Raw genomic sequence first — 25,380 nt, 5'->3', positions numbered from 1 at the left:
AGTTCCGGAAGATTCTTCTGCAACAAGTACTAAGCTTTTTGTTGCTAAAAAGAGTTCAGGGACTTGTAGAAGGCTCCCTGAATCCACACCAGCATTAGGCCTGGGCAAACGTGTAGGGGCGAACACCCAGACGCACAGATTACCACCTAAGCAACACAGGAATGGCAGAATGACTCTGGTTAAGTATTACCTCGAGTCTCGCAGTACCTCATCAGTGAAGATGATATAGTCGGGCGCCTTCACAACGCAGTAGCTACAGGACCCGGACACCGAAATTTTTTGTCTTCTGACGAAAGAAAGAACACTGGAAGGAATTTTGCAGCAGAAGTCAAATGGAAAGGCTCCCACCAAAGGATTCTTTGTGGCTACTCGTGGCTCTGTGATTTTGGTGCCCTTTTCAGGATACCAGATGAAGAATGATTTATCTCGCTTTCTCAGTACAGCACTCTGGTGAAGGCACTTCAAGAAGTGGAATCTTGCCTCTGGATGTCTGGTAGAAGTCCATTAAAGTTTCCCGGAGTGTCCGATCTTCAGAAAACTATGCTGTGCACGATGGACGCAGGTTTGTTTGTTTATTTATATTGCGCTCCTGACCCAAGGGTATCTGGGCGCATTACATAATACAAATCTTAAGTTACACGGTATATAAATAATGATTGATAACAATACAAAGGTAAACATACAGATATATACATTGGCATATAATTGATGAACAAAAACAGACCGTATTTGAACAGCAAGTGAGGATAAGAGCGTTCAGTAATCATTCGACACTAGCCATTTTTTCAGATTAGTCCCAACGTTCTGGAAGGATTGATTAGAGCGCACGTGCAGGGGGATGGAATTCCAGCACTCGGCAGCCTGCACAGGAAAGCTGGAGCCCCCTGCTGTGTTGAATCTGGGGACAGTGATGATGTGAATTGGTCGTCCTTGTAGGACGTGAGGAAGATTTTTTTTAGTGATTTTGTCTTTTAGGTACAGCGGTGCCGCATTGTTCAAGCATTTGTGGGTGATGGAAGCTATTTTGAGCTGAATTCTATCCTTGATGGATAGCCACCTCTGGTTTCTTCTAGTCTCTGAGATCTGGAGTCTCCTCAGGATATTGTTTTGGTTTCTGGTGGTTTGGCCGGTATAGAAAACGAGATTAAGTAGTGGTCTGTCCATGGTTGCTGATCGATAGATGTAACCATCGTTTCACAGTTTAAATCTGCACCCCAATCTAATATTCTACCTTTCTCATGGGTGGGTTGATTACATTTTTGAGTGAGCCCAGATTCAGTGAGGGTCTCAGAGTGTCTTGGCGTGTTGGTCGTTAGGGTCACCGAAGCCCAAATTGAAATCGTCTAGTAAGAGTATTTGAGAGGTAGGTTTTGGTCTGACAGTATGGTCAAGATATCTTCCTCAAAACAATCAATAGGGCCCGGAGGTCTGTATATTAAGTGAGTTGTTAGCGTGCTGGTATTAGAGGTGGTTATTTTGGCCGCGAGTAATTCACAGGAATTCATGATCGGGGAAATATAAATTCTAAGGCCTAGGTTTGACTTGGTAATTAGGGCAATACCAACTCCTTTCGAAGTAGATCGGTCTGCTCTCACAATGGTATATGTATCTGGGATGGCAAGTATTAGGGGCGGGCCGGCAGCATCCTGCAGCCATGTCTCTGAGATAGCCAGGAAGTCTAAGTCTCTGGTCTTTATTACGTCAGCTATGTCTATGGCATGGGTGACCATAGATCTGGCGTTTATTAAGGCACCTTTGATGTGGGGACTAGTAGTATGCAACAGAGTGGCAGATTCTTTCTTGGAGGTGCCTTTGATATGAGGGCTAGTAGTAAAAGGCAAAGTGGAGGATTCCTTCTTAGAGTAGGGCCTGTTTGTACTTCTTTTGATGGCCTTATGGTTAGTGTTATTATTGCCTTGTGGGCAGCTCACGTTATTTACTGATTTAGATCGAATGTAGGTGAGGGGCTCATGGAGTCTAGTGAGTCTCGAGCGAAGCCTATTATTTCTCGCTATGGAGAGACAAGGTCTGTTTGTTTTAATAAGGTCCTGGGCAGTCTTTCGGTTGGAGAGAACAATGGGTTGGACACCGAGTCCGTGGAGGGTTCTGACCAAGATAGTTAAGTATGTAGGCTTAGGTTGCAGTCGGTTGGAGTTATCTGGGTCGGGACTCCCTACCTACTGCGCACCTTTCTTTAGGAACACTTGATGATTCAACCTGCAGCCTCACTCCTTGCTCGTCTGGGGACCAACTCCAGATCCTCAATTGACTGAATGGTTAGATGGGATGACAAAACTGCGGATACTGATGGGCGCTGGGGGGCTTCAATGGCCCAGGGATGTAGCAATTATGCTTAGGTATAGATTCATTGTCAGATTAGAGCAGTCATATTTGTGCTTAAAACTTATTGCATTTGCAATTCCACAAGGCAAATGTGAAAAATCATAGTGGCAGATACCAACAGTTGTTTAAACATTGGTGAGTGCAAACAGCCGACGCGCGTTCCGACCTAAGTCTTTTTCAGGGCCAGTTGAGTAGTATGATTAGCTCTGACTAGGGCTGGTAGCTGGTCCTCCCGAGTCCGGGTGCCAGTGGGGCTGATTAGCCTGATCTGGTGCCTAGGGGTGTCATGGTATTAGTTTTATGACGGTACGATAACCTTCTTGCCAAATGACGGTATATCATGGTTATCGCGGTATAGCAGGATGAGTTAACCAATCTTAACAAATATTTTCTAAAAATGTCATGAATTGTCAGATTTATCATCACAAACAAAACCAGGCACCCAGGGCCAGAATTGGGCTTTTCAGCATACTTTCCACTGAAATACCACCCCTTGCTTCCACCAAACACAAACACACGTGTGGAGAGGAGGAGGAGGAGGAGGAGGAAGGGGGCGGGGGAGCCCTGTTGCGACTGGCAAAGCAAACTGAATAGCTTTTCTTAAGTGGTCATTTAAGCTTTTAGCTCCCCCACTGGCTAATGGTGAAGATGAACATGTTGCCATCTTTATAACCTGCCTGCCACAGATCAATGGAGGCTGATGGTAGTATACGCTTGTGCGCGTACACACGCACGCTCTCTTTACATTACAGCCTTTCGTTTACTTCAGGGCCAAAAGGTGTTCAGTAATCACGGACATCTTACCCTTTGGTATGGCAGCAGGGAATACCACAGATGAGTGAATTTCTCAGTGTGACTTATTATATGTAAATTCAATGATAGAACCACGGAAATCCCCCATTGTCATATGTTTAGCAAACATTATCCATTATAAATATATAAACCCCAAAGCCGCCAACCCAAAGAAACCCTTTTCCTTCTTGGCACCGTATTTATTCTTCCTATTGCTAACATACTGATTTTGTGTCAGGCACGTGTGGTTTATGGAATGGCATTAAAAACTGCTCCAACTGATACTGCTTGGCAGATGGCACATCCAACAGTGCAAGACAAAGACTGTGCAGCACTTGCTTACTGCAGCCTTTCCAAATCAGATTGGAAAGCACACTTAACGGTATAAACGGTACACCGGTATAAACAATGTGACGGTTATTATTGTTCAATTAAGTGGTTCACGGCATCTTTAACGGTATACCGTTATACCGTTACATCCCTACTGGTGCCGCAATCGGCAGAGGGGAGCGGGGAGCCTGTTTCACAAAGATAGCGTAAGTATGTAGGCTTAGATTAGGTATGAAACTCGTAGGTTTGATAGCCCATGATTGGCTCTCCAGTCAAGGCTGAGGGAGAAATGTAGCAGGTTGGATACAAGAGTCCAAGTCGGGTTTGCCATGGTCAGTCTATACTGGGTAATGTTAAAGGAATGTGGTTTGACCTGTAGAGCTACATGCAGTATAGAGCATAGAATGTTTATCAGCCCTAGGAGGGTGACGTACATCTTGCTGATAGGGGTCAGTATAGTTACGTACCATACTGTGGCAAGGTACGGAAAGGTAGGCAAGACAGTAAAGTTTGGACCTCTAGTAATGGGCTCGGTACTAGGCACCCTGGGGATAATAACACAGTCTGATAATGCATTGGTCAGATACAAGGCCTAGGCATGTGATCCATAATAGTGATACAATAGTAGGTAACGCTAAGGATACAGGCAGCACGTTGGGTGGCAGTCGTAGCAGGATGTTAAATATACTATAGATGATAATGCCAAGATGTTTTAGATACAAAAAAACTATTTACCAGAACTAATGGGTAATATATGGCGATGTCTTGAGCGAACCTGGGTATTGGTGGTTTGCCGCCCAGGAAGGTTGGAGGTCGTCGTAAGATGGCTCAAACTGCAGGTTGTCTTAAGGCTGATTTTTCCCACAAGCCCAAAGGAAGAAGCCGATCCTCCTGTGCTTCCTGTCCTCACAGTCTGGACCCGTGTCTGGCTTCTCAAAGGGTTCCCGCTGAAGACAAAAGTCAAATCGGGACCTCCCCCACCCAGCACAGCAGAAGGATCAAGAAATGGCAAGCAAATGAGAAGTGGCAAAAATAGTCAACATGTTGCGTCAGTGGTGACTCTTCTGTGCACTACTGTGGCTGTGAGTACAGCCTACGAGTAAGAATTACTCAAAAGCCGGTAGAACACGTCCACTGCCACCAGCCTTTCAGGTTTGATTGTCACTGTTATGTTAATGGCCATTTGTATAGAGCCTTTCACCATTGGTATGGTCTGAACGTGCTGTTAGAGGAGCAGTAAAAAAAGGGGTTACTGTGTAACCCCTCAGCACTCCACATAAGTTGGTGTGTGCTAATCTCACAATATAAAATATAGAAAGGATAAAAAGTATCTCTACCCTTGGGAACATGTGTTTTTACAAGGAGAATGAAATAAAATAAAATAAAGTGCGCTCAATGGGCTCCCCAGCAGAACTGCTTAGAAAGTGCTGTGTGCTGCAAAAGTAAATTACAGATGTCCAAACAGTTGGAGGAAAGCATGACTCCAAAAATAAAGTATGGAGGGATACAAAAATGGCTCCCATAGTCGGAGTAAAAAAAATGGGTGAGTGGGGGAAAAGGTTCCCACTCACCCAGGCACATAGACCTAAAACCCACATGTCCAGCAAAAAGGGCTGGGGGTCTCACATATGAAGGACATTTGGCATACAATTTTAAATTCTACCTAAAAGTCAGCAATTTGCTGAAGACCCTGTAACGGAAGGGCCAATGGGGACGGGCCGGGTAAGGCAACCTTTTGTAAGCAGACTCTGTTCCAGTCATATCCATTACATACTAATAAGCTTAGTACTGTGATCGTCAGTCAAGCACTTTTCAGTGCGAACGCATTATGAGAGTGACCACCGTCCTCTCACATTAGCCCTATCCCTAAGGACACCTAACCCTACATCCATTGGGATCTGAAATGAGAATTCCTCTATCTGCATCATTGGGCAGGAAAGGCGCTCAATACGATGGGACTGTGTTGATAAAACAAACGTTTTGCCACTTGTTTATTCAAGACTATTTAGGAATCCTGAACTCCAAATGAAGTTATTGTGAACTCGTCACGACCACGGAAAACATTTGCCCATTTTTTACTAAAATGTCTAAGGATATAGCTAAAAGGTCCCTTTAAATAATCCCTTTGGCATGATGGAAATTGCCACGCAGAATCATCTTCCAGTGGTTTGAATCTTCCAAGGTTCTATACTCTAAATCCATTTTCCCATTTGCAATAGAAAGATAGGCCAGACCATCTTGAAACTAGAGCGTCTTTTCCTTTGGCATTTAGTAATAAGGATATCCATGCAGCTATTGAAGTCCAAAACACAATAAGCACCCATGGGCCGGATAAGATTCCTGTGGATCTTTTTCATCTGCACCTTCTGTCGGGCAGATTGTAAGGTCCTATCAAGTATGAAATGATATCCTGATTTTCCCAGCAGTGCACCAAACCTCCCCATACACAAGGAAGTTAACCTCCAGAGTATCAACTACTTGGCTAAGCTGAAACCTCTAACCTATTGCCCAAGAGTATGGAGCTCCCCTTACCTGGAAAATTATAGGGAAGTCCTGAAAGATCTGTCTCAAGTGGGAGGGAAATAAACTATGTGGTGTACATTTTATAAAACAAATCCATATTCGAAATGGGTTTAGGTGACCTATGCACAGATCCTGCTACGATGTGCCTTTCTTCCCGATTATCTCATAGAACTAATCCTCAATTCTATGAGGAAGAATCATTGTTGCACATGATCGATAACTCTACTACCACTAGCCTGTATTGGAGCAGGAAACTTTTACTTGGCTTTGAATGGTACTTGTATACGCTAAACCCACAATTTCAAAGAGCGTTATGCCTCAAATTTAGAATTTGAGAAATAGGAATAGGAATCCTACCATTGGCTGATTGTCTGCATAAATAAGACTACAGGGTTTCTAGTAAATGCGCCTACTAAGTCCAGAATAGAGAAGGAATTGCATTTTATGCTTCGTTGTCCATCATATGTGAATCTGAGGAAATACTATCTGAAACATTGGTTCCTAGAATGTGACACCAGGAGTGTTACTGAAGCCATATCCTATTGCTACAGATCTGACAACCAAGTGTTGCTGATTTCTGTCGCTAAGTACATACACAGAGCCTGGCTACAGAAGCTGCATGTTCTGAAAATGGCAATATAAAACTGAAGAGGTATACTTAATGATTTTTAATATAATGTGAATTGTTTCCAGTAAATGTTGGATTCGACAGAGTATTTAGCGAATGTAAGAAACCTGATATCCCTAAATGCGTGGTTTTAAAAGGACTGGTCTTCTATTGGAAATGCTGCACTTTATGCACAGATTATACTACTGTTTTATTCTGCTGTTTTATTGTATTTACTTTTATAGGATTTAATATCATTATAATAGTATGATTGAAATATATGTTTGGACGTGTTTTATGGACACAGTCCGAAATAAACATCAAATGAAATGAGATGCTCAGAAAACTGCATCCAGCCATATGGCCAGATGAGGGCCAGAAAAAGCAGTAATGGTGGGAAGCAGTGGGAATTCTTACTGCAGGTAAGTAAACCTCCTCCTTCCAAAACTTCCTAGGCAGTGTAATGACAGGTTTGCCCTTTTTATACCACTAGTCAGAGGGACTGGCCAAAACCAGCCTAGCAATCATAAGAGGGGCTAGGGGTAAAGAGGTCAGGTTGCCAACCATTCCTGTTGTCCCTTAAAACTACCACTCAGCCTGGAGCACCACTGCAGGTTGTTAGTGGAAAAGCACATGGACCTTTTCTCGACTAAACCACTAAAATATAAAATGGAGGATACCATGTGGGCTCTCAAAGAGCAAAAGTATACAGAATGGCTATTTTAAGCCTTCCTCATGCTTCCATCAAGCAAAAGAAGCCCTAAAATACAAAAGGACCAAAAGCAGGACTTAAATCACAATCGCTACCACTGCAGTGAATTGGCTTGCATTTTTGTTCAAATTAGGGCTGTGAATTATTTGAAATAATATATACAGTGATGCAGATATTTCTATCACCATGAAAGTGAAGATATGTTACATTATCTGATTTTAAAGAAGGTCAGGGTTACTTTATGTATTTTGTAACAGATGACCTGAATAAACCACATACTCACAAGGGAAGTTCAAAGGTTTTATTAATGAAAACTTTCAAAGTAAGACTCTTTCTCTTTGCAATGAGGATAGACGGGCAATTGGATTTGAGGCACCAGCTGAAAAAGGGGCTTGGGAAAAGTGGCACTAGGGTTGTTCTCTCTCTCTCTCTCTCTCTCTCTCTCTCTCTCTCCCTCTCGCTCCCTCTCTCCTTCTCGCTCCCTCTCGCTCTCTCTCTCTCCCTCTCTCTCCCTCTCTCCCTCTCTCCTCCAATGGGATGCCTGCCCTACCCCAAGCATCTGTAAACCCTTGGTTAGTGCTACAAACCGGTAACCCCTACTATCGACCATTAACTTCGTCCCATAGTGAGCCCCTGAAATGTTGGTTGTCTAATCTTCCTCAGGGACTTCCTACCTGGCCCTATACCAGCATTTGTTAGTTTGAAGAGGCTGGTGTATGTATGTACCGTAAGGTCTTCCTGTCCCTCTATCTCCTTCCTACTCTGCTTCTCTGTCTACTCTCCTGAATTGGAACCAGGTCGCAAAAAAGTTGCCTGAACCTTTCACCCAGATGTGAGCTGCAGTCTATTGCGCTACGGCTAATGCTGTGCCACAAGCATTGCATTTTACAGTAGACCCTTACTTATTGGTTTTATTTATTAGCACTCAGTATTAATCATAATTAACTGGACCACTTGGAACACTTCCCAGACTGTTAGAATACAGTCAGAGGCTTGGTTTACGCGATGTACTCTCAAGTACCATGACAAAGATAAGGCCTGGCGTGAAGCCCGTAAATCCAAACCGAATGTTATTTTCTGCATTTAATTGTGGATCCTACTTATTGCCAGAGTATATTAAATGCATGACATGTTAAAAACGACATTGCTGGGAATTATGCTCAGACATCTCACACCCTAAATATTGTTAAAACTAAAAATGCATAACACATTTGCAGCTCCACATCCAGTCCAAAACAATTCATGACACACAAAAGAGGCTAATTCCTGGGCCAGTAAAGAGGATTCCCATATATTGCCCCATTCATCCCTGCACTGAAGAAAGACTGCCAAAGGACAGTGAAGCACAAAGAAAGGACAGACCATCGGCGACACTGTAGTGCACAAAAAGCTGGCATCCTTTAAAGACTGGCAGCAGTCTCTCCCGACTCTGCCTGGAAAACCCCTACACTTCAAAAAGAATGGGCTTCCCTGCACTACTCTCCTTAAGTGAGTTCATAGTTTTACAGTGGACAGACCTACATGGGGGCAAGGTCCTAATACACCAGGTAGCCTTGAAGACTGGCCAGTACTCCCAACACAAAATAGTGAAGCCAGGGAGTGAGATTTAAATGAACCTCATTCCCAAACATCAGATCGGAGAACTGTGATGACTCCTGCGGAGTCATCACTGGACCCCAGCCTAAAATCTCCTCCCATGTGGCCAGGGGAAGACAGCCGCTACCTGTTATTTATTTAATTTATTTATTTATTAGGTGCTTATACAGTAAGTCAACTCTGTTTCAAAGAACCCACAGGGCAACAGGGAGGGAACATGGGATTGAAAACAATGTGTACAGAGGAGGATAAAGACATGCCTTCTATGCCTTGTGAGTATTCAGAAAATGCAAGGCCAGCGAGAAGGAGGGAAATGGCATTTGGGGGTTGGGGCTGAAATGTCTGTGCTCGTGAAGAAGTGCTTAGTGAGGTAAGTGCAATGCGGCCTGTGGCCCCATTGGGTCGATGAGTGCAAGCCTAAAGGACGAAGGTCAGTGGATGCCGAGGCGACTGCTGTGAGATAGGCAGAGGCTGGGGCGATTGGGTGTGGAAGGCTAGGACCCCGAAGGACACAAGGGCCCTGGTCACCAATCACAGCAACTGTAAGATTAGCCGAGAAGGGAAGGAGGAAGTGATGAGGAGTGTCTTGAGGAGCTTCTGGAATGTAAGGAAGTCCTGCTCAAGACTAAGAGGAAGGGGGAGGCTGTTCCATAAGAGGGAGCCAGCTGGAGAGTTTCTAGGGCAGGAGAGATTTGCTTCCTGGGTTTAAGGCCAAGGATAAGTCTCGTTGCCTTATTCTGGATTAGCTGGAGTGGTCATGGAGTGGAAGAAGGTGGATTCAGGCGAAGGCTATTGGAGTAGTCAAGCCTAGAGTGCACCCGGACTCGGGTAACATTGGGCTTCTGGGGGAAAGTGAGCACCGGGAAGTTGAAAGTGGGACTTCTTGGCAATGTCCTGAGGGTGCGGGAGGAAGGAAAGAGAGGAGTCGAAGATGGTGCCAAGGTTTCTGGCTTCAGATAGAGGGGCAGGGGGGAGAGCCCATAGATGATGGCTAGAGCGAGGGGGGGAAAAGTGTGAGCAGGGGTCCCAATGGGAGGGATGCCAGTCTTGCTGGCATTGAGGCAGAGATTGTTGGCGATGCACCTGGACTGGATGATAGATAGGCAGTCAGGGATGATGGAAGATGCAAGAGGGTCTGCAGGAAGTTTGAAAAAGAGTTGTTGTCATCTGCGTAACACTGAAAGTTTGCAAAGAATGAGGAAATTAGGAGTGCCAGTTGTGCAAAGTTAGGGTTAAAGAGCCAGAGGGAGCGGTTAAAGCCCTGGGGGATAATGACTTGGGACAAATGGATAGTTAGGAAGGAGGCCAGCCAGTCCAGTCCAGTGCCCGCTCCGAGATAACAAGGCTATCATGGAGCCGTTTTATGAGACTAGAATGGTTGACTGTGTCAAAGACAGAGGAGAGATTGAGTAGGATGAGGACAGCTGGAGAGAGAGAGAGTCCAGCTTCTCCAGCATTTTCCCAAGGAAGAGGGTGATGGAAATGGGATGGTAGGTGGCTGGTCAGGTATGGTCTGCTGAAGGCTTTTTTTTTTTTTTAGGAGGGGGCACAGAAGTGAGTGCTTGAGGGAGGAGGGGAAAGATACAGTGGTTAAACAGTGGTTGCAGAGATCAGCGAGTACCGGGGCAAGGGAGCCAATGTTGTTCTTGATTGTTCTGGAGGAGCAAGGGGAAACCTTTTTGGAAGAGACCTTTGTTGAGCGGACATCTCTGGTGACTTCTGCAGGTGTGACAGGGGAAAAGGAGAGGGGGTGAGAAGCCCTAGGGGGCAAGAGAGTGAGTGACGGGTTGGGCGGGGGGGTTAGCAAGGATGCTCAAGATGTCCAGGGTTTTGGTATTGAAGTATGTGGCCAGTGCATTGTAGTGGGCCTGGGACAGAAGATGGGGGGCGGGGGGGAGGAATGCGGAAGGGTTGGCTAGTTCCCTGCAGATTTTAAAGAGTTCAGCCATGTTGTTGGATGCACCAGATACCCGTGCCCGGATGTGGGCCCGTTTCTTGGCACGGATGGATAGTCTGTATTGCCTTTGGAGCAGGCGGCAGGCCAGTTTGTCAGAGGGTGAGCCTGAGGTTTGCCACTTTCGTTCCACAGCCCTGCACCTGCATTTCAGCACTGCAAGATCAGAGTTGTGCCAGGTATTACGCTTGGAGGCGGGTTTCAGGCGGATCCTCATGACTGGGGCAAGAATGTCAAGGGTGTTGGTAATGGCCAAATGGAGGTTGTTGAGAGCAGAGTCTGTGGTAGAGTCTGGGGTGGGGATGGAGGGAGGAGGGGGAAAAGATGGATGCGAAGCCAGCAGCTGACACTAGTTTCATTGGAGAGGGCTGAGGCTGGCCCAGGTAAGATGAGAGAATGGTCTGACCAAGAGAGTGGAGTGACCAGAAGGGGTGAGGGGGGAGAGGTCAGAATGGATGTACAGAGTTGTGTCCAGCCAAGTCGGTTTGACCCGAATGGAGAGGGATAGAGAAGTGCAAGGTCAAAGAAGAGAGTGGATACTGTGCCAGGGAGTCCAATTGGATGTTGAAAACACCTAAGAGGAGGAGATTGGAGGTGGTTGAGAGAAGAGAGGAACAGAAATCGGCCCATTCAGAGAGGAACAGGGTGGTAGCACCAGGAGGCCTGTAGATAGTAGCAATGGTCAGAGAGGAGGGGGAAGAGATGACCAACTTGTAGACCAGGCTCTCAAAGTAAGAGTAGAGCTGGATGGGAATGACAGAAGAAGGAACCCACTGAGGGAAGATTAAGGCAACCCCAATGCCAGCACGGTGAGGTTGTGGCTTGGAGATGATCTTGAAGCCCTCTGGGAGAAGCAAGTCAAAAGCAGTGGCAGAGCTGGCATTGAACCATGTCTCGGTAAGGGCAATAATGTCAAGGTCAATGTCTTCAAGAAGGAGGCAGATGTCGGCAGTGTGTGTTGGCTGAGCAGCGTTAAGAGTAGCCAGGTGAATGTGGTCACCGCCTTTTGAAGGTTTTCTGAGGTGGAGTACAGGGGCTTTACCCCAGTCGGAGGGGGAGGGGCAGAGAGAGTGGTAGGGGGGGAAGAGGCAGGTGAAGGAAAGAAGGAAGGAAGGAAGTTGTTGAAGGATGGCAGACACCGGTCAAAGAGGAGGAGGAGGAGGTTGGGTTGAGAACTCTGGATCAGGATAGTGCCTGTGTGGTAGACATTAATGATGCAGCGTGATGATGAGAAGCCGGCCAAGTGGACTTCCCACTTGGTGCCACCATGAATGGGAGAGGATATGAAAGGGAACTAGAGTGGAGATGAGATGAGGAGTCCATAGATCTGGAGAAGGGACAGAAAAGGATGTTGGTGAACGCCTCTCTGGAAGTTGCACTGACATAGGTGTCTGTTATGGGTAGGGCAGGTTTGGCTCTCAGAATGCCTTTTTGTGTGCTTTTCTCTTCTAGCTTTTGTAAGAGAGGGGAGGGTAGGTGATAGTGAAGGCGTTGGAGAAGATGAGAGAAATGGTGAGTGCCATCCGGGTTCCTAACCCTGGGGGTGGTATTATGAGGCAGCATCACATGGGAGGAGATGGCAGTCAAGGGGAAGTGGTCACTCCTTTGTGAGGGGTGCGATATTCGTCCTCTTATGAGAATCCTATAGTTAGTTCTCAAGTCCCTCCTATGAAACTTGTTTGTACCTTGGGTGTTCATGAACTAAATGTGACATCCTCTAATTTTCATGACTTTGTCTTAAATAAATCCTAACCCTAATTTTCACGACTTTGTTTTTGGTAAAAATCCTAACCCCCCAGTGTTAAATCACAAACCACGTGTACAACACCTCCTAACTCTGAGAACTCTTAGTTCACAAAGCAATCAAAACTAAATTAATGTAAAAGAGCCAAAACCACTATGGACTTATGGCTCGATAATGCCTGCGCTACTGGGACGAGTAAGAAGGACCACGAATTGGTAAGGATCTGAGGTGCTATTGAAAAGAATGTACGGTCTAGTTGTTGTAAAGCAAGGCTCCTAAACGGCACATTTTAAATGCAAGAATGAGCCAAAGCTGGAGGAAGGAGCATCAGAGGCAGAAGCAGTCAGGAGAGAGGCCGATTAAGTAGAGAAGGTCTGTTAGGCAGAATCCCGTGCAGTGCCCTTAGGGACCACTACACACAATTAAGACCACAGGTGGTGATACAAGTTTTACCTTTGGTACAAGCCTGTACTACTATGTCATAGTGGTAGCAGTGGTGGAGCATCCAGGCTTATCTCAAGAGTATATGAGCAGTAGCTGCGATTACACAAAGGGACCACAATTACTGTGACTCAAGCAAACACTGACTCAAGGTTTCAGGTAGAAAAATATAAGTACATTTATTTTTAAACCATTCGTTATAAACACAACACTTCTATTAAACGTCAATAAAAACCACACGTTAAATATACTACAACTAACCAATTCACTTTGTACAGTAAGTCTCAAGGTCAGTACCCTGTGTTGGAATGAACCGGTGTTGGGCACAAAAACACGTTACCGCGGATATGAATGCAATCACTTTTTGACAGTTCGGTCTACTAAACAGACGCGTATCCGTGACATGAAATGAAAAAAAACACTTAGCACCTGAGATACCCAGAGGGAGTTGGAGGCAAAAATCACAGGTAATATTTTGGTTAGGCAGGCAGAATCAAGAAACGCTCAGAGACAGGAGTTCAAAAAGCAAAGGGCCGGGGCCAGTTGCCGAAGATCACACGGTCTAACAGTTCACGATTCAACTGAGCCAAAAGTACTTCGATATTGTCAATGTTCGGAAGCAAAAGTTATAAGAAGGAGGGAAGACGAGGTCAAGCCTTGGAAATGAAGAAAAGGGGATTCACCCAGTTTCCTCAACAGAACACAGTACCTTGTTCCAATGGTGCAGCTGGTGCCCTGGCAGTGTTCCTGTTGGTTTCCTGCAGACCCACGATTCCTGGAGCTTCGTCGAGAAGGGAGGACATCTGAAGGGGGGTCTGCACCACACAGGGATGAGGCCGGCTGCAGCAACACGGAATAAAAGGTGCGCTCCTTAAAAACAGGAGAGGCTCTTCAGGTGGCTATCCGGACCACTACAGCAGTGTGCAGCGATTTCGACCACGGAAGAGGATCCTCTGGCTGTAGAAGATGAGCTGGTTATCCCCACCAAGCTCAAGGGAAGAAGACTCCGGACTGGATCGTCTGAGTCGTTGAAGGGCAGATAGCTCAGGACTGCAGCAGGGCTTCACCGGTATGGGGTAGTTGCAGCAGCCATCGTTCTCTCCGCTTCTATTCGGTTCCTTGTAGTTCCAGTGGCGACTCTCTGACTTCTAGCCCAAGAGACCTGCCTTTTATTAAAAAAAAAAAACATTCACGCAGCCTGGCTGTGAATCACCCAGCAGGGGGGGTTGTCCAGCCCGGACAACCACCCTGGCCAATCATGACAAAGTGCGACTTGGGTTTCCTAGGATACCCTGTGCAGGGGGTGACTACACCCCTCCCTCACATTCAGCCCACCTAGACACCCAGGCGCCTTGAGGAGGGCTTCTGGACTGAAGCCTGCCAAAAGACAGTGAACAAAGAAGGCGAACCTAGTTTGCCGCGCAATGTAAAACACAAGAAGGACTTTAACAAAAAGAAATGGCGAATAAACCCAACCGGAGCCAAAAGAAAGATGATTTGGTCAAGCGGGTTTATGTTCAAGGCTAATATAATAGCCAAGAACAGTACCACGTTTATCTAATATAATCGCGGTAGAAAAGTTAGGGTAGATACCACTGCCACCAGCCAAGTCTAAATGTTAAAAGAGCGAAACAATGCTCTAGGAGGTAGAGATAAAAGGGGATACGAGTTAACCCTTTCCTGTACTCCATGGAAGATGGGGTGTACTGGATCTGTGGTAACTTTACCCTTTTCTGGGGGACAGTAGTTGCCTCAGAAATAAAGTCGAGGGAAGTCTCAAAGACAACCCTGTGCCACGGCACTGAAGGTGCTGTGTGACACACACAAAGAAGGGGGCTACTGAAGTGGTGTACTTCAGAGTCCACAATCACAAAAACAGAAACACATAGCAAAACACAGGTAAGAGTGGGGGAAAAGCTCTCACTCTTACCAGGTGGAAAAAAAATAAACTCCATAAGTCCAGCAAAGCTGCTGGGGGACTCACTAGGTGAGGGCAATTAGCCATAAATGAGAATTCTCCCTAACAAGGTCCTAGACGGCCGAAAAGTGGTTGCTGCAGAATGAAGAGTGTCAGCAGAAGCCGTCGCAAGAAGCTAAGTAATGCGGTTTTGCAGAGTACACGCAGTAGGAAGCAGAGCCATGGACGGCAGCGGGGAGAGAAGCCCAGTCATGTGGGACATGTGCTCCCAATGTGAGTTGTTCAGGTGTGTGGGAGAACGCAGAGACCAAACTGAGCCTGTGGAGCTTGGGTGAAGGGCTGTGCAGACAGCTAAAGCTACGTGGGAGCTGTCAACAGAATGGTGAGACTGAAGAAGGTCCGCCGCAGCAGCAAGGAGTGAAGCAGAGATACCGAAGGAGACCGTTGAGTTGGCCTGAAGGGGAAGGTAACCATGGGACTCTCAGAGCAGAAAATCTTGCAGTAACAGATCATTTTGGATACCAAACAAGTTGAGTAAAAAGGCAATAATGGTGCAATTCTCCTTTTATGAGAGATCAACTTGGGGAAACCTGTAACCCATATTGCCAACAGTTAAGAGACTATGATATGGAAGGCCAACGTGGGCGCAGTTTTCCTTCCTTGAGATGCCATTCTGAGGAAACCTGTAACTCACATTGCTAAGAGTCAAGGGACTATAAAGACGGGCAGCAATTGTTCAATTCTCCTCTCATGGGATACTGAGTGATTGATTGGTTATTTATAATGCGCCTATACACAAGTGTTTCAAGGCGCAACCAGGCAGGGAGGGGAAAACTGAGGAGAACAAGACAAACGATCTTAATAGGCCTAGTATCATTTAGATCGTGCGCAGACAAGAAGTGCAGAGGAGGGGAAGGGGGAGAAGTGCACCCAGTGGAACAGTGCCCTGGGTTAAGTGCAAGGAAGACGGGACCTCCAAGGGGAACATGCCCCTGAAGTGCAAGGAAGGCCAGGTGGTAGTGAAGGAGGGTCCGAAGTCAAGTGCTATGTACTGGGCAGGGGGTGGCCAGGTGTCGTATATGAATCGGAGGAGCACCAGGCAGCCAGTCAACGTAACTGAACAGGAGGAAGGGAAGGATAACTTAGGGAAGGCAGTGAGAAAAAGAAGTGGGAACGGTTAGCAGGGGAGAGGCAAAAGAGGAGAAAAGGAAGGTCTTGAGGAGCTTCCGGAACTTAAGGAGGTCCGGCTCACGGCAGAGAGTGGCAGAGATGCCATTCCAGAGGGAGGTGCCTGCAGAGGAAAGAGATCTACCGCCCAGTCTCTGCTGGTGAGGAGAACCTTGGAACAAATATTGCCACTACCAGAAAATACCAATTATAGGTGTAGGAATTTTTCTTCCTGGCAGGCGAGTAAACCAGTATAGGGATCAATTGTGGTTAGACCTGGCAGGTGAGTATACCAGGAAAGAGAGGGTTGTTATCTAGAAGTGTGGTTGTTGCAAAAAAGGTGTTGTGGAAAGAAACTGTTAACACTTATCATCCTGTACAACAAGACATTTGCTGTGCTGTCCTGACAAAGGTATTCCATTGGAAGTATATTGTGGTATCCCTATATCTGTTTTACATCCTGGGAAGAACACTTTGTGGAGGAAACAGTTGCTTTTATTTTGAAACACGTGTTTTTGTGAAAGAGACATTTACTTTGCCAAGTGGAAGAACATAATGAATGTAAGACATTTTGTGGTGAACTGTATAGAACTGTGTTGAATCAAACTCTTTGCAGAGGACTTCCGGAATGGATCCAGGGGAAAGGAAGACTTATTTACTGTACACTTTGGTTATATGTATTAGTGTGAGGGTCAGATACATTTGGACAGTCATTTGTTTTCCTTAGTCTTAGTTTACCAAGTAGGAACATTCTTGTTAGGATAGGGACAGAGAGGCATTTATCTCACCCCTCTTTATTTTAATAAAGATGGCAAACATTGAGAAAGCTACCACTTTGTGTCCTTCTTGCATTTCTGACCCCTCACAGCACCAAATTGTCTGCAGATATGCTAGTGGTCCCAATGAAGTAAATATGAAAGCTGCAAAAACAAGTTTCACTTAACAGGAGAACTTCAGTAAAACATTTGAACCGCCACCTCCCCCCAGTTCCTAAAAAGCGGTACTCAACTGAGATGATTGATGAGCAATGGTCCATGTGATGGACAGCCTGTTGCTTGGATAGGTGATCTGTACTTTTTACCAGTCTCTGCCCTTCCTTTGTCTAATTGTTACTGCTCAATTAAATTACCAGTGAGAAGTTTGTAAATCCACCAAGGTTGGTCACTCCGAACCGTATACCAGTAGAGAACTCTCCTGACAGTGGTGGGAGAAGTGGGATACAAGGTGCATGGACTAAGTGAAACATCTAAGAAATGCCAACCAATAGACCCAGACACACTAATTACACCAAGTAAAGTGTGCAGTGTGTAAAGTTACTTTGATGGAAAGCTTCACTGGTATAGGCAAGAGGTTCTGAAAAACATTGCAACTATTCACCTGTATGGAGACGGTGGCCCTGGCTTGTTTGGTTATATTGATTCTTCTTTTTCCACAGGTGATTGATGCCTGCCAAAAGTGGGAGTCACGGGTTCCACTCAAATTCCTTAGCTTCTGCAGCAGTCACACAGACGTCCTGTCCTGTGTGATGCACCTCATCAACCAGGGCTACGTCCGCCGCAACGACGAAAGTCCTCACATCCTTGAGTACATCTCCAAAGACCCCACTACTCCACACAAGGGCCAGGCCCACATTGTGTTCCAGACTCCAGAGAGAAGGCAACAGAGTGATAAGTCCAAGCTCTCTTCCTGCAGGTGAAGCTAAATGCACAGTCTCTTTACTCAGTAGCATATATGGATAGAATGTTTGTGATCCATTTGCTTAAAAGATTTCTGGTATATACAATGATACTACATTTGATGTGGTTCTTCCATGTACTTGAATCTGTGGTTTGTTTGTTTATTTGTTTATTACTTGTATTGCGCACGAGAACCATGGGTATACGGGCGCATAGCATAAGATCACTCACAGCTTAGTTACACATAAAAAGTACATTTAATAATAAATAATAATAATTTGGCATTTATATAGCGCTACGAACCCTCAGGTATCTGAGCGCTGCTTATTATTACCCACGGTGTGTGGTGCTCATTTATCGACCTCGGAAGGATGAAACGCTGAGTTTGGCGCTGCCGGGATTCGAACCTGCGTTCGCAGGCTCTGCACTGATGCCAAAGCGAGCGCTCTACTCGCTGTGCCACTTGACCGGCCATTATTTACATAATGCAGTTAAGTTATATTTACAACGGGGAGTAATCATGTACATGCATAATATATACATACATGTGAATCAGAAACAAAGTGGAACTGGGAGAGAAATCACAGAAAAGTCATATTTACAAAAGTCATTTTGTAAATATCATACAATAATATAATACAATTATATATTTATTATTTACAATATAATTATAATTATATATAATACAATAATGTAAATATAATACAAATAAAACAAAAAGTATTATTTTCCAATGGCCAGCACTGGCTGCCTTCATGCTAACTGAGATCAAGATTATTTCTGTAATCTTATTTGAATCCATCATGCAGAATATTAGACTGGTTGCCTGGTCAGGTAGGAGGCTGACTGGCCCACTGCTATGGAACAAGACATCCTGCAAGCTTTCCTTGGCTCACCTAATGGTAGACCTAGCTGGAGAGTTGAGGCAAGTCGTGGGATAGAAATGGGATGGCTAGGATGCTGTGTAACACGCATATAATATAAGGAGCGTGTACATCAACCTTTATATTCTGCTCTGAAGATTCATGCTTGTTGTGCTCCCACCCGTTGGTTTGATAAGAGAGTCTTTTAGTGTTCTGATGTGACACTTTCAGTTAGTCACCTCTGTTACAGACATTTTTCTTGGGCCTTAATTGTGTCAAATCGTAAACTTGTGGGGTCATACGTTCCAATATGTCCATAAGGTCCAACTGAACTGTCAGTGAGGCTCACAGGCTGCAACGGTCAGTCTTACAGCAAGATTGCATTGTTGGGAGTTCTTTTGTCTCTTTTTAGAGACACCCAAGCTTTAGTTTTTTCCCTGCGTTATGGTTTGAATCTCTGACCTTTTTTGTGGCTAAATGGACTGCTACAGAAGTCTGCCTACTACTGCAGCCCTTTTTGAGTATAGTGTCCCATTGTAGTCCATATTGCTCCTAGCACGACGGTGCTTTTTTAAGCACTTCATTTTGCAAATTGGTTGATTTGATTACCCTACAGCTGCCACTAGCCTTGTCCCTAAAACAAATGTAGTTTTTGATTTTTTTTCTTTGCAAAGGGTGCAAGCCGATTTACTGCATTAGTAGCCCAATGTACCTTTATTGGTAGCCATTGGATTACTAATGTATCTTTCGCTCATTTAGTTTTTGTTTGTTTTCTCTTTATCTGTGGAAGCAACGAGGCAGGCCTACACTGGCTGCTGTGCACACATGTACTCACTGTTTAGTCCAGACCCAGGGGTACCTGAATGTTTATCATTTTATAGGCCACCCTGATTGGCTGGGCTCCACAACCTTTGTTAGGAGCCATTGTTTGCGATTGAAGGGATGGCTAGGCCATACATAGTTCCATTCTGGGACAGTCTCTGGGCCGTTTCACCGCTGTCTTCCTTGTTTTAATAATTTGGTTGTTTACCTTGGTGTAGGAAGTGGTATCCCCCACCCATTTCCCCACAGCTCTGCCATAACATTTATTGCAGCATTTGTACAGTGTGCGTGGTCAAGGAGTAGGAAAAAAATGAAGTTTGAGGGTTGGGGGCGGTAGAAAATGGGTATGCCCCCCCATAAAAATGTCCTGAATAAATGTGGTGAAATGTCCATGTGAGGAAGGTAGAAAGGTAGCTGCCTTTGCCCAGAACCGACCTCTCCTGTTAGTTTGGGCCATCCTGGGTAGCCTCCTCCATCCTCTTCTGTAGTGTGCTGCCATCTTTTTTCGATGAAGACATTATGATTTGCTTTGCCGATATCTCTAGTCTTCTAGGAGCCATTCATTCCTGGGAACACTGATTATACATCTTTTCCACTTTATGGGTCGACGTTGATCTGGGGTTTATATCATATCACACTGTGACCAGATCTTGTAAACCACTTCTGTAAAAGAAAAGCTGTACTCTCCGGGTTGTTTTGGCTTTCCTGAACTGTCTTTTCAAGAACCATGACACTGAGTACTTGCGTCTGAGCACTGGGTTGGTGGGTTATGTGAGAAACCAAAGGGTGTCTCACCCGCTAGTCCTCTGGGACTTGTCATCCAGGTGACCAGGACACGGCCATCGCTTTTGGATCCAGTTCTTGGGGGTGGACCAGTGAGGGAGGATCACCTGGGTTTGAGGGGTCTTCGGGTAGTACGGGTGAGGCAGCCAATGGTGAGACTCGTTATTCCCCCCTTCTTTGTGCCCATAACCCCTCCTATTCTTTAGGATTCTCTGATGTCCCAACTCCCCCTCCACCTCTTGCCCCACCCCCACCCTCTGCTTTCTACACAAAAACTGGGCTGAGGAAGAGGTGGCTGAGAGTAACAAGACTAACTCTTATACATCGTACTGGACATGTCCCTCTAATTGGTATCAGGCCCTTGACTTTTAAGTGCATACACCTGATACCAATTAGCTCACCTCACATGGATAAAAGGCGGAACCTAGAGACAGTCTGAGCAAGATGGAACACGAGTATGAGCATAACTTCCCGAACTAAAGCAAACCTACTAGAACAGAGCAACTGACCAAGGGACGAGAGCAGCGGGTCGAAAGCCCCAGGAGTTCCCTACAGAAGGTGGTTGCCTCCAAAAGGCCACAAAAGACTCGTGTTGAAGGCCAGATCCCACCATAGAAGGCTGCATTGTGTTTCAAGGACGCCAGCGACCCTCCCGGTTGAAATGCAGAGTTGGGAAGGCGAGGCCAAGCCTGTGGTAGTAACCTTGACTTGTGAAATGGAAATCGTAAAACCAAGAAAGAAACGCACACTGCACGTGTGTGAATGAGACGTGAGGAAAGGCAGACCTGTGAATGAAATTTGAAGTAAGGACAGGTGCGAAATCAGCGATACTGAGTCACGGAGTGGTCCAGCGAAAGGAAGTAGCCCACTCGAAAGCCTCTGTGAAAGGTGCATTGTTTGTAGAGATAAAGTGAATGAACTGTAAAAGCGAAAGTGAACAAAGTTTACTCTCGCCTTCACCCTAGGTTAAAAGTTGAACATTGAATTTTGAGTCGAAGTGGTCCTGCGGAGGTCTGTAAAGAAAGCCACGCACATTTGAAAGTCTTCGACATATGAAAATGGTCTGAGCCCGACCGAGGGAGACCCGAAGTGTAATAAGCTTGGGGAAGGGAGCCCCTGCCAGCATGGTTGAACTTTTTTTATGAAAGGTCTGAGCACGACAGAGGGGGGACCAACGTTAACGTTTTGTAGGAACGTTATTTGGAAGTCTGGGAGGAGATACTTTAACATGGAGGGCCAGTTGGGACTCGATCCACATCTTGAACTGTTTTGTGTTGAAAACCTGAGTGTCCGTGTGTGTCATCCTGCCTGAGGGGACCGCCTTAGTCCGTGCTGTCTAATGTGGGGAGGAGAGCTGATTCAGCCACATTTATTCTTTATATTTGAACAGTAATTTTCCTTTACATACATATCTCCTTATACACTTTTTGTACAAGAGATATGGCAGGCATTAGGTTTTGTTAGCAGAGGCCATTTTGATTTGACGGCCGTCACTAGGATTGTTTTATTATTTGACGGTCGAGACTACTCCCATCCTAGTTGTAGGTCAGAATAGGAGTTTTTCCAAACCTAGGAACTTTAATAAAGGTTTTACAAGTTGTACCTTTTGTGTCAGTGTCATACTGCCTCCCCTACAGTTATTTGGGATACTTACTCACAAAGGTCTACATGGTCTGCGGTAGTTGGGTTCTGCAGGTTCCCTTCAACTGTGTTTTGCTATGGACATCTATTGGCACTGTGGTTCTTCATGACGGTCTCCTGGCATTCCATGTAGATGGTTGCCACCATTTCTGCACCTGTATGGAATAACTGGTACTTACCTTTCTTTTCCTCATATCTGTCACTGTGCCTACTGACTTTCTCCCGTTAAATCCTAATGGGAACTTTAGAATTTACCTGGAGCACTCCCAAAGTGACTCTTGAGATACCTCTGGACATTTTCCTTGGTTTCCCCTAAGGTCCCTGGTTTTCTAGGCAGTAAACTAGAACTTTAGCTTGTGCCACAGGTTTTATATGTAATTGTGAAGGCTTGCATTAAACTGCTGCCTATGAGAAAGGTTGTGAAGTTGAAGCACAAAAATGCTTTCAAGTGAATGAATCATGCTTGTCTGACCACATTAAGGGTAAAGGAAATGTGCACTTAAGAAGGTTCCATCTGGCCGTCGGTAGACGTAGTGCTTCACAGTATTGTTTCTTGGACTCATAAAGACGCTAGTTAAAACTATTTTGCCTAGCGCACACCTCTTATTTAAATTGAGTAAAAGTATTAAGATACAGCGGGGTGCAGGGGATAATATCAACCCTGACACTGGGTTGTACCAGACTATGTGAAAACAGCAGGTGTCCACAACCTTTGTGGAACACTCCCGTCCCTTGCACACCCTGTAGTTGAAAAAACAAACCAAATTCTCTTGCGTAATTTCAAAATAAAACTTTATAAAGGGATGATTTTGTCATCCATGAGTTCTATACCCCAGTTGGGGTTAATTTAGACAAACAATAATTCAACATTCAATTTGTATCAGTTCATCACCAACATATATAACATAAAGTAAACTGTTTTTTACAGTACATGGTACAAATAGTAACTGTTTTTTATAGTCCAGACAACCAAAATCTTCCATTTACAATTCATGTGGCTTATAGTAGACAGTTTGTACTTGATTTTAACTCATAGCCCAACGTTCACAGTAATATGTAATATGTGATATGTTAAATGCGTCTTAGCAGACAGAGCCAAAGTCTTCAAAGTACAGTATGCTTTATGCGTTTTCGGGGTCAATAGAGCCCCTTCTTCAGAAGATGTCTACTAGACTTGTTATTTCTTCAGTTTATCTGTGTCAACAGTAAAAAGTATATTGTTATTTTAATCATCATGATATATCGTAATACCTTTCTGTCATGACTGGATATTTCCTTATATATAATCACCTGTTAGTGTCTTAGTATGCTCCCAATTTGAATGCTCTCAATTTGAAATTCAAGTTCCATCCTGATTAGTATGTTCTTGTCAATCCTAAAAAAATAATAAAAAAGGGGCTTTAAGTCCCTACCGTAGTGAAGTAAGGGTATTAGATATAAACAACCACGTTTGTATTCTCAAACATGTCCATTAGAAAAAGGGTATTAGTAATTACCTGATCTGCAGGTCGTAGTCAGGATTTTGGATAATCTCCGACTTTATTTAAGCTCTGTAATCCTGTAGTGGGTCTTAGCAGCACAAGCAGAAGTAACGTGGGCCCTGTAGACGGAAAGAGGTTCCTCAGAGGCTATTCTTACCAATTAGAAAAAACGCTATTGAATCATTCCATGTGGTGAGTATAAGGTTCTAACACAGCTTACCTGAAAAGGGGACGCCCTTGTGCATGTATCCTGTGGTGATGCTCATACGAACGGCAACTGAGAAAAATGGCCGTCGTAATGTTTATATTGCGTAATGATGTCAATGCGTGACAACGTCGTGACGTCACAATGTTTACTTTTGACGCGATATAATGCGCGATATTCGTAAAACAGGGTAGAGTCTAAAAGACTAAGTCGGAACCTCTATTTTTAAACATATCTAATGGTGGGTAATGTAGGTCCATTGAGCTATTACATGGATCTAAAAAACATGACTTTTAAAATTATCACAGTCTCGTGATTGGACGAAAAATCCAGCATGCTCACAGTCTATCTGTTGTTGAAAATAAATGTACATCCTCTATGTCAATTAATTACAATCGAGCAGCATCTATATGGGTGTGTATATTTATTTCATCATTTCAAGTAGAAAATAGAAACTCTGCAGTCGCCCAAGGGATGTTTCTGGTATCCTTCCACATGGCAGGAATAAAGAACACTATCGCCAACTCACTCGGCAGTGAGCTGCGCTCGTGCCACCAGTGGGAACTGCGGCAGGATCAAGTGGATCTGCTATTCCAACGATGGGGCAATCCCCAGATCGACCTATTCGCGACGGCGCTGAACACCAAGTGCCGGAGGTTCGCCAGCAGGTTTCCCCAGCCGGGGAGCATGGCCGATGCCTCTTCATTCCCCTGGGACGGCCTGTTCCTGTATGCATTCCGACCGTTGCCGTTGCTGCTGCGACTCATCAATCAACTCAGACGCTCCCGGTGCAGGATAATCCTCGTCGCACCGGCGTGGCCAAAGCAGATCTGGTTCCCGGACCTTCTGGACATGTCAGCGCCCCCCCCAGTCAAACTGCCGACGGACTCAGATCTCCTCGCCAGAGAAGGAGGTGCCATCCTCCACCATGACCTGGGGTCGCTGAACTTGCAGGCCTGGCTCCTGCAGCACTAGAGTTTGCAGGGTAAGATATCCCGGCGGACTGCAAGGAGGTGCTTGCAAAGGCCAGGGCGTCCTCGACTCTCAAGTGCCATGGACATAAGTGGAAGAGGTTCTCTGTGTGGTGCCGTGTACAGAAGGTTAACCCTCTGAGGATTACGGCCCCTCAGTTGCTGCTGCACCTACTGTCGCTGGCCAAGGCGGGGCTAGCGCACGCCTCCATCAAGATACATCTAGCTGCGATTTCCAGCTACACCAGAACTCCGGGGCGATCATCTCTGTGGTCCATCGCCTGGTGAAGGAGTTTATGAAAGGACTGTTCCGATCATTCCCACCGGTGAAGGCTCCAGCCCCGGCGTGGGAGCTCAACGTGGTGCTGCGCAGGCTCATTGGGCCGCCATTCTAGCCTCTGCATTCAGCACCGTTGAAGTTCCTATCGTGAAAGACTGCGTTTCTTGTGGCCATCACCTCCGCACGACGAGTGTGAGAGATCCAGGTCCCCTCCTGTAAACCCCCATACCTCACTTTCCATGAGACAAGGGTGGTGCTGAGGACACACCCCTCCTTCATGCCCAAGGTGCCGTCGGACTTCCATCACAACGAGCCCTTGGTGTTACCTGTTTTCTTCCCGTCGCCTTCGTCGCCGGCTGAGAGGACTTTGCACTCGCTGGATGTAGCTAGAACGCTGAAGTTCTACGTTGACCGCACAAAGAGCCTTCGGAAGACATCACAACTGTTTGTGAACTTTGGACCTGTGATCCAAGGGAAGGCCCTCTAGAAGGCTTCCATTTCCAGATGGCTCTCCGGCTGCATCATGCACTG

The 25,380-nt window shown here is 45.5% G+C and overlaps 1 protein-coding gene across 3 annotated transcripts in view; it reads left to right on the top strand.

Annotated features, from left to right (window-relative positions):
- The window catches only part of CUL9 (cullin 9), a 1,917,728-nt gene that overhangs the window by 1,355,620 nt on the left and 536,728 nt on the right, over positions 1-25,380 (top strand). For all 3 annotated transcript variants that reach the window (XM_069608881.1, XM_069608880.1, XM_069608879.1), the window contains exon 30: positions 17,563-17,819. In XM_069608881.1, the coding sequence (XP_069464982.1) occupies positions 17,563-17,819 (257 nt within the window). The remainder of the gene's footprint in view (positions 1-17,562; positions 17,820-25,380) is intronic.

Source organism: Ambystoma mexicanum, chromosome 4q (genome assembly GCF_040938575.1).
Source record: "Ambystoma mexicanum isolate Mex_15411 chromosome 4q, UKY_AmexF1_1, whole genome shotgun sequence".
Lineage (NCBI taxonomy): Eukaryota > Metazoa > Chordata > Amphibia > Caudata > Ambystomatidae > Ambystoma > Ambystoma mexicanum.
This window is presented reverse-complemented; position numbering and strand designations above follow the sequence as displayed.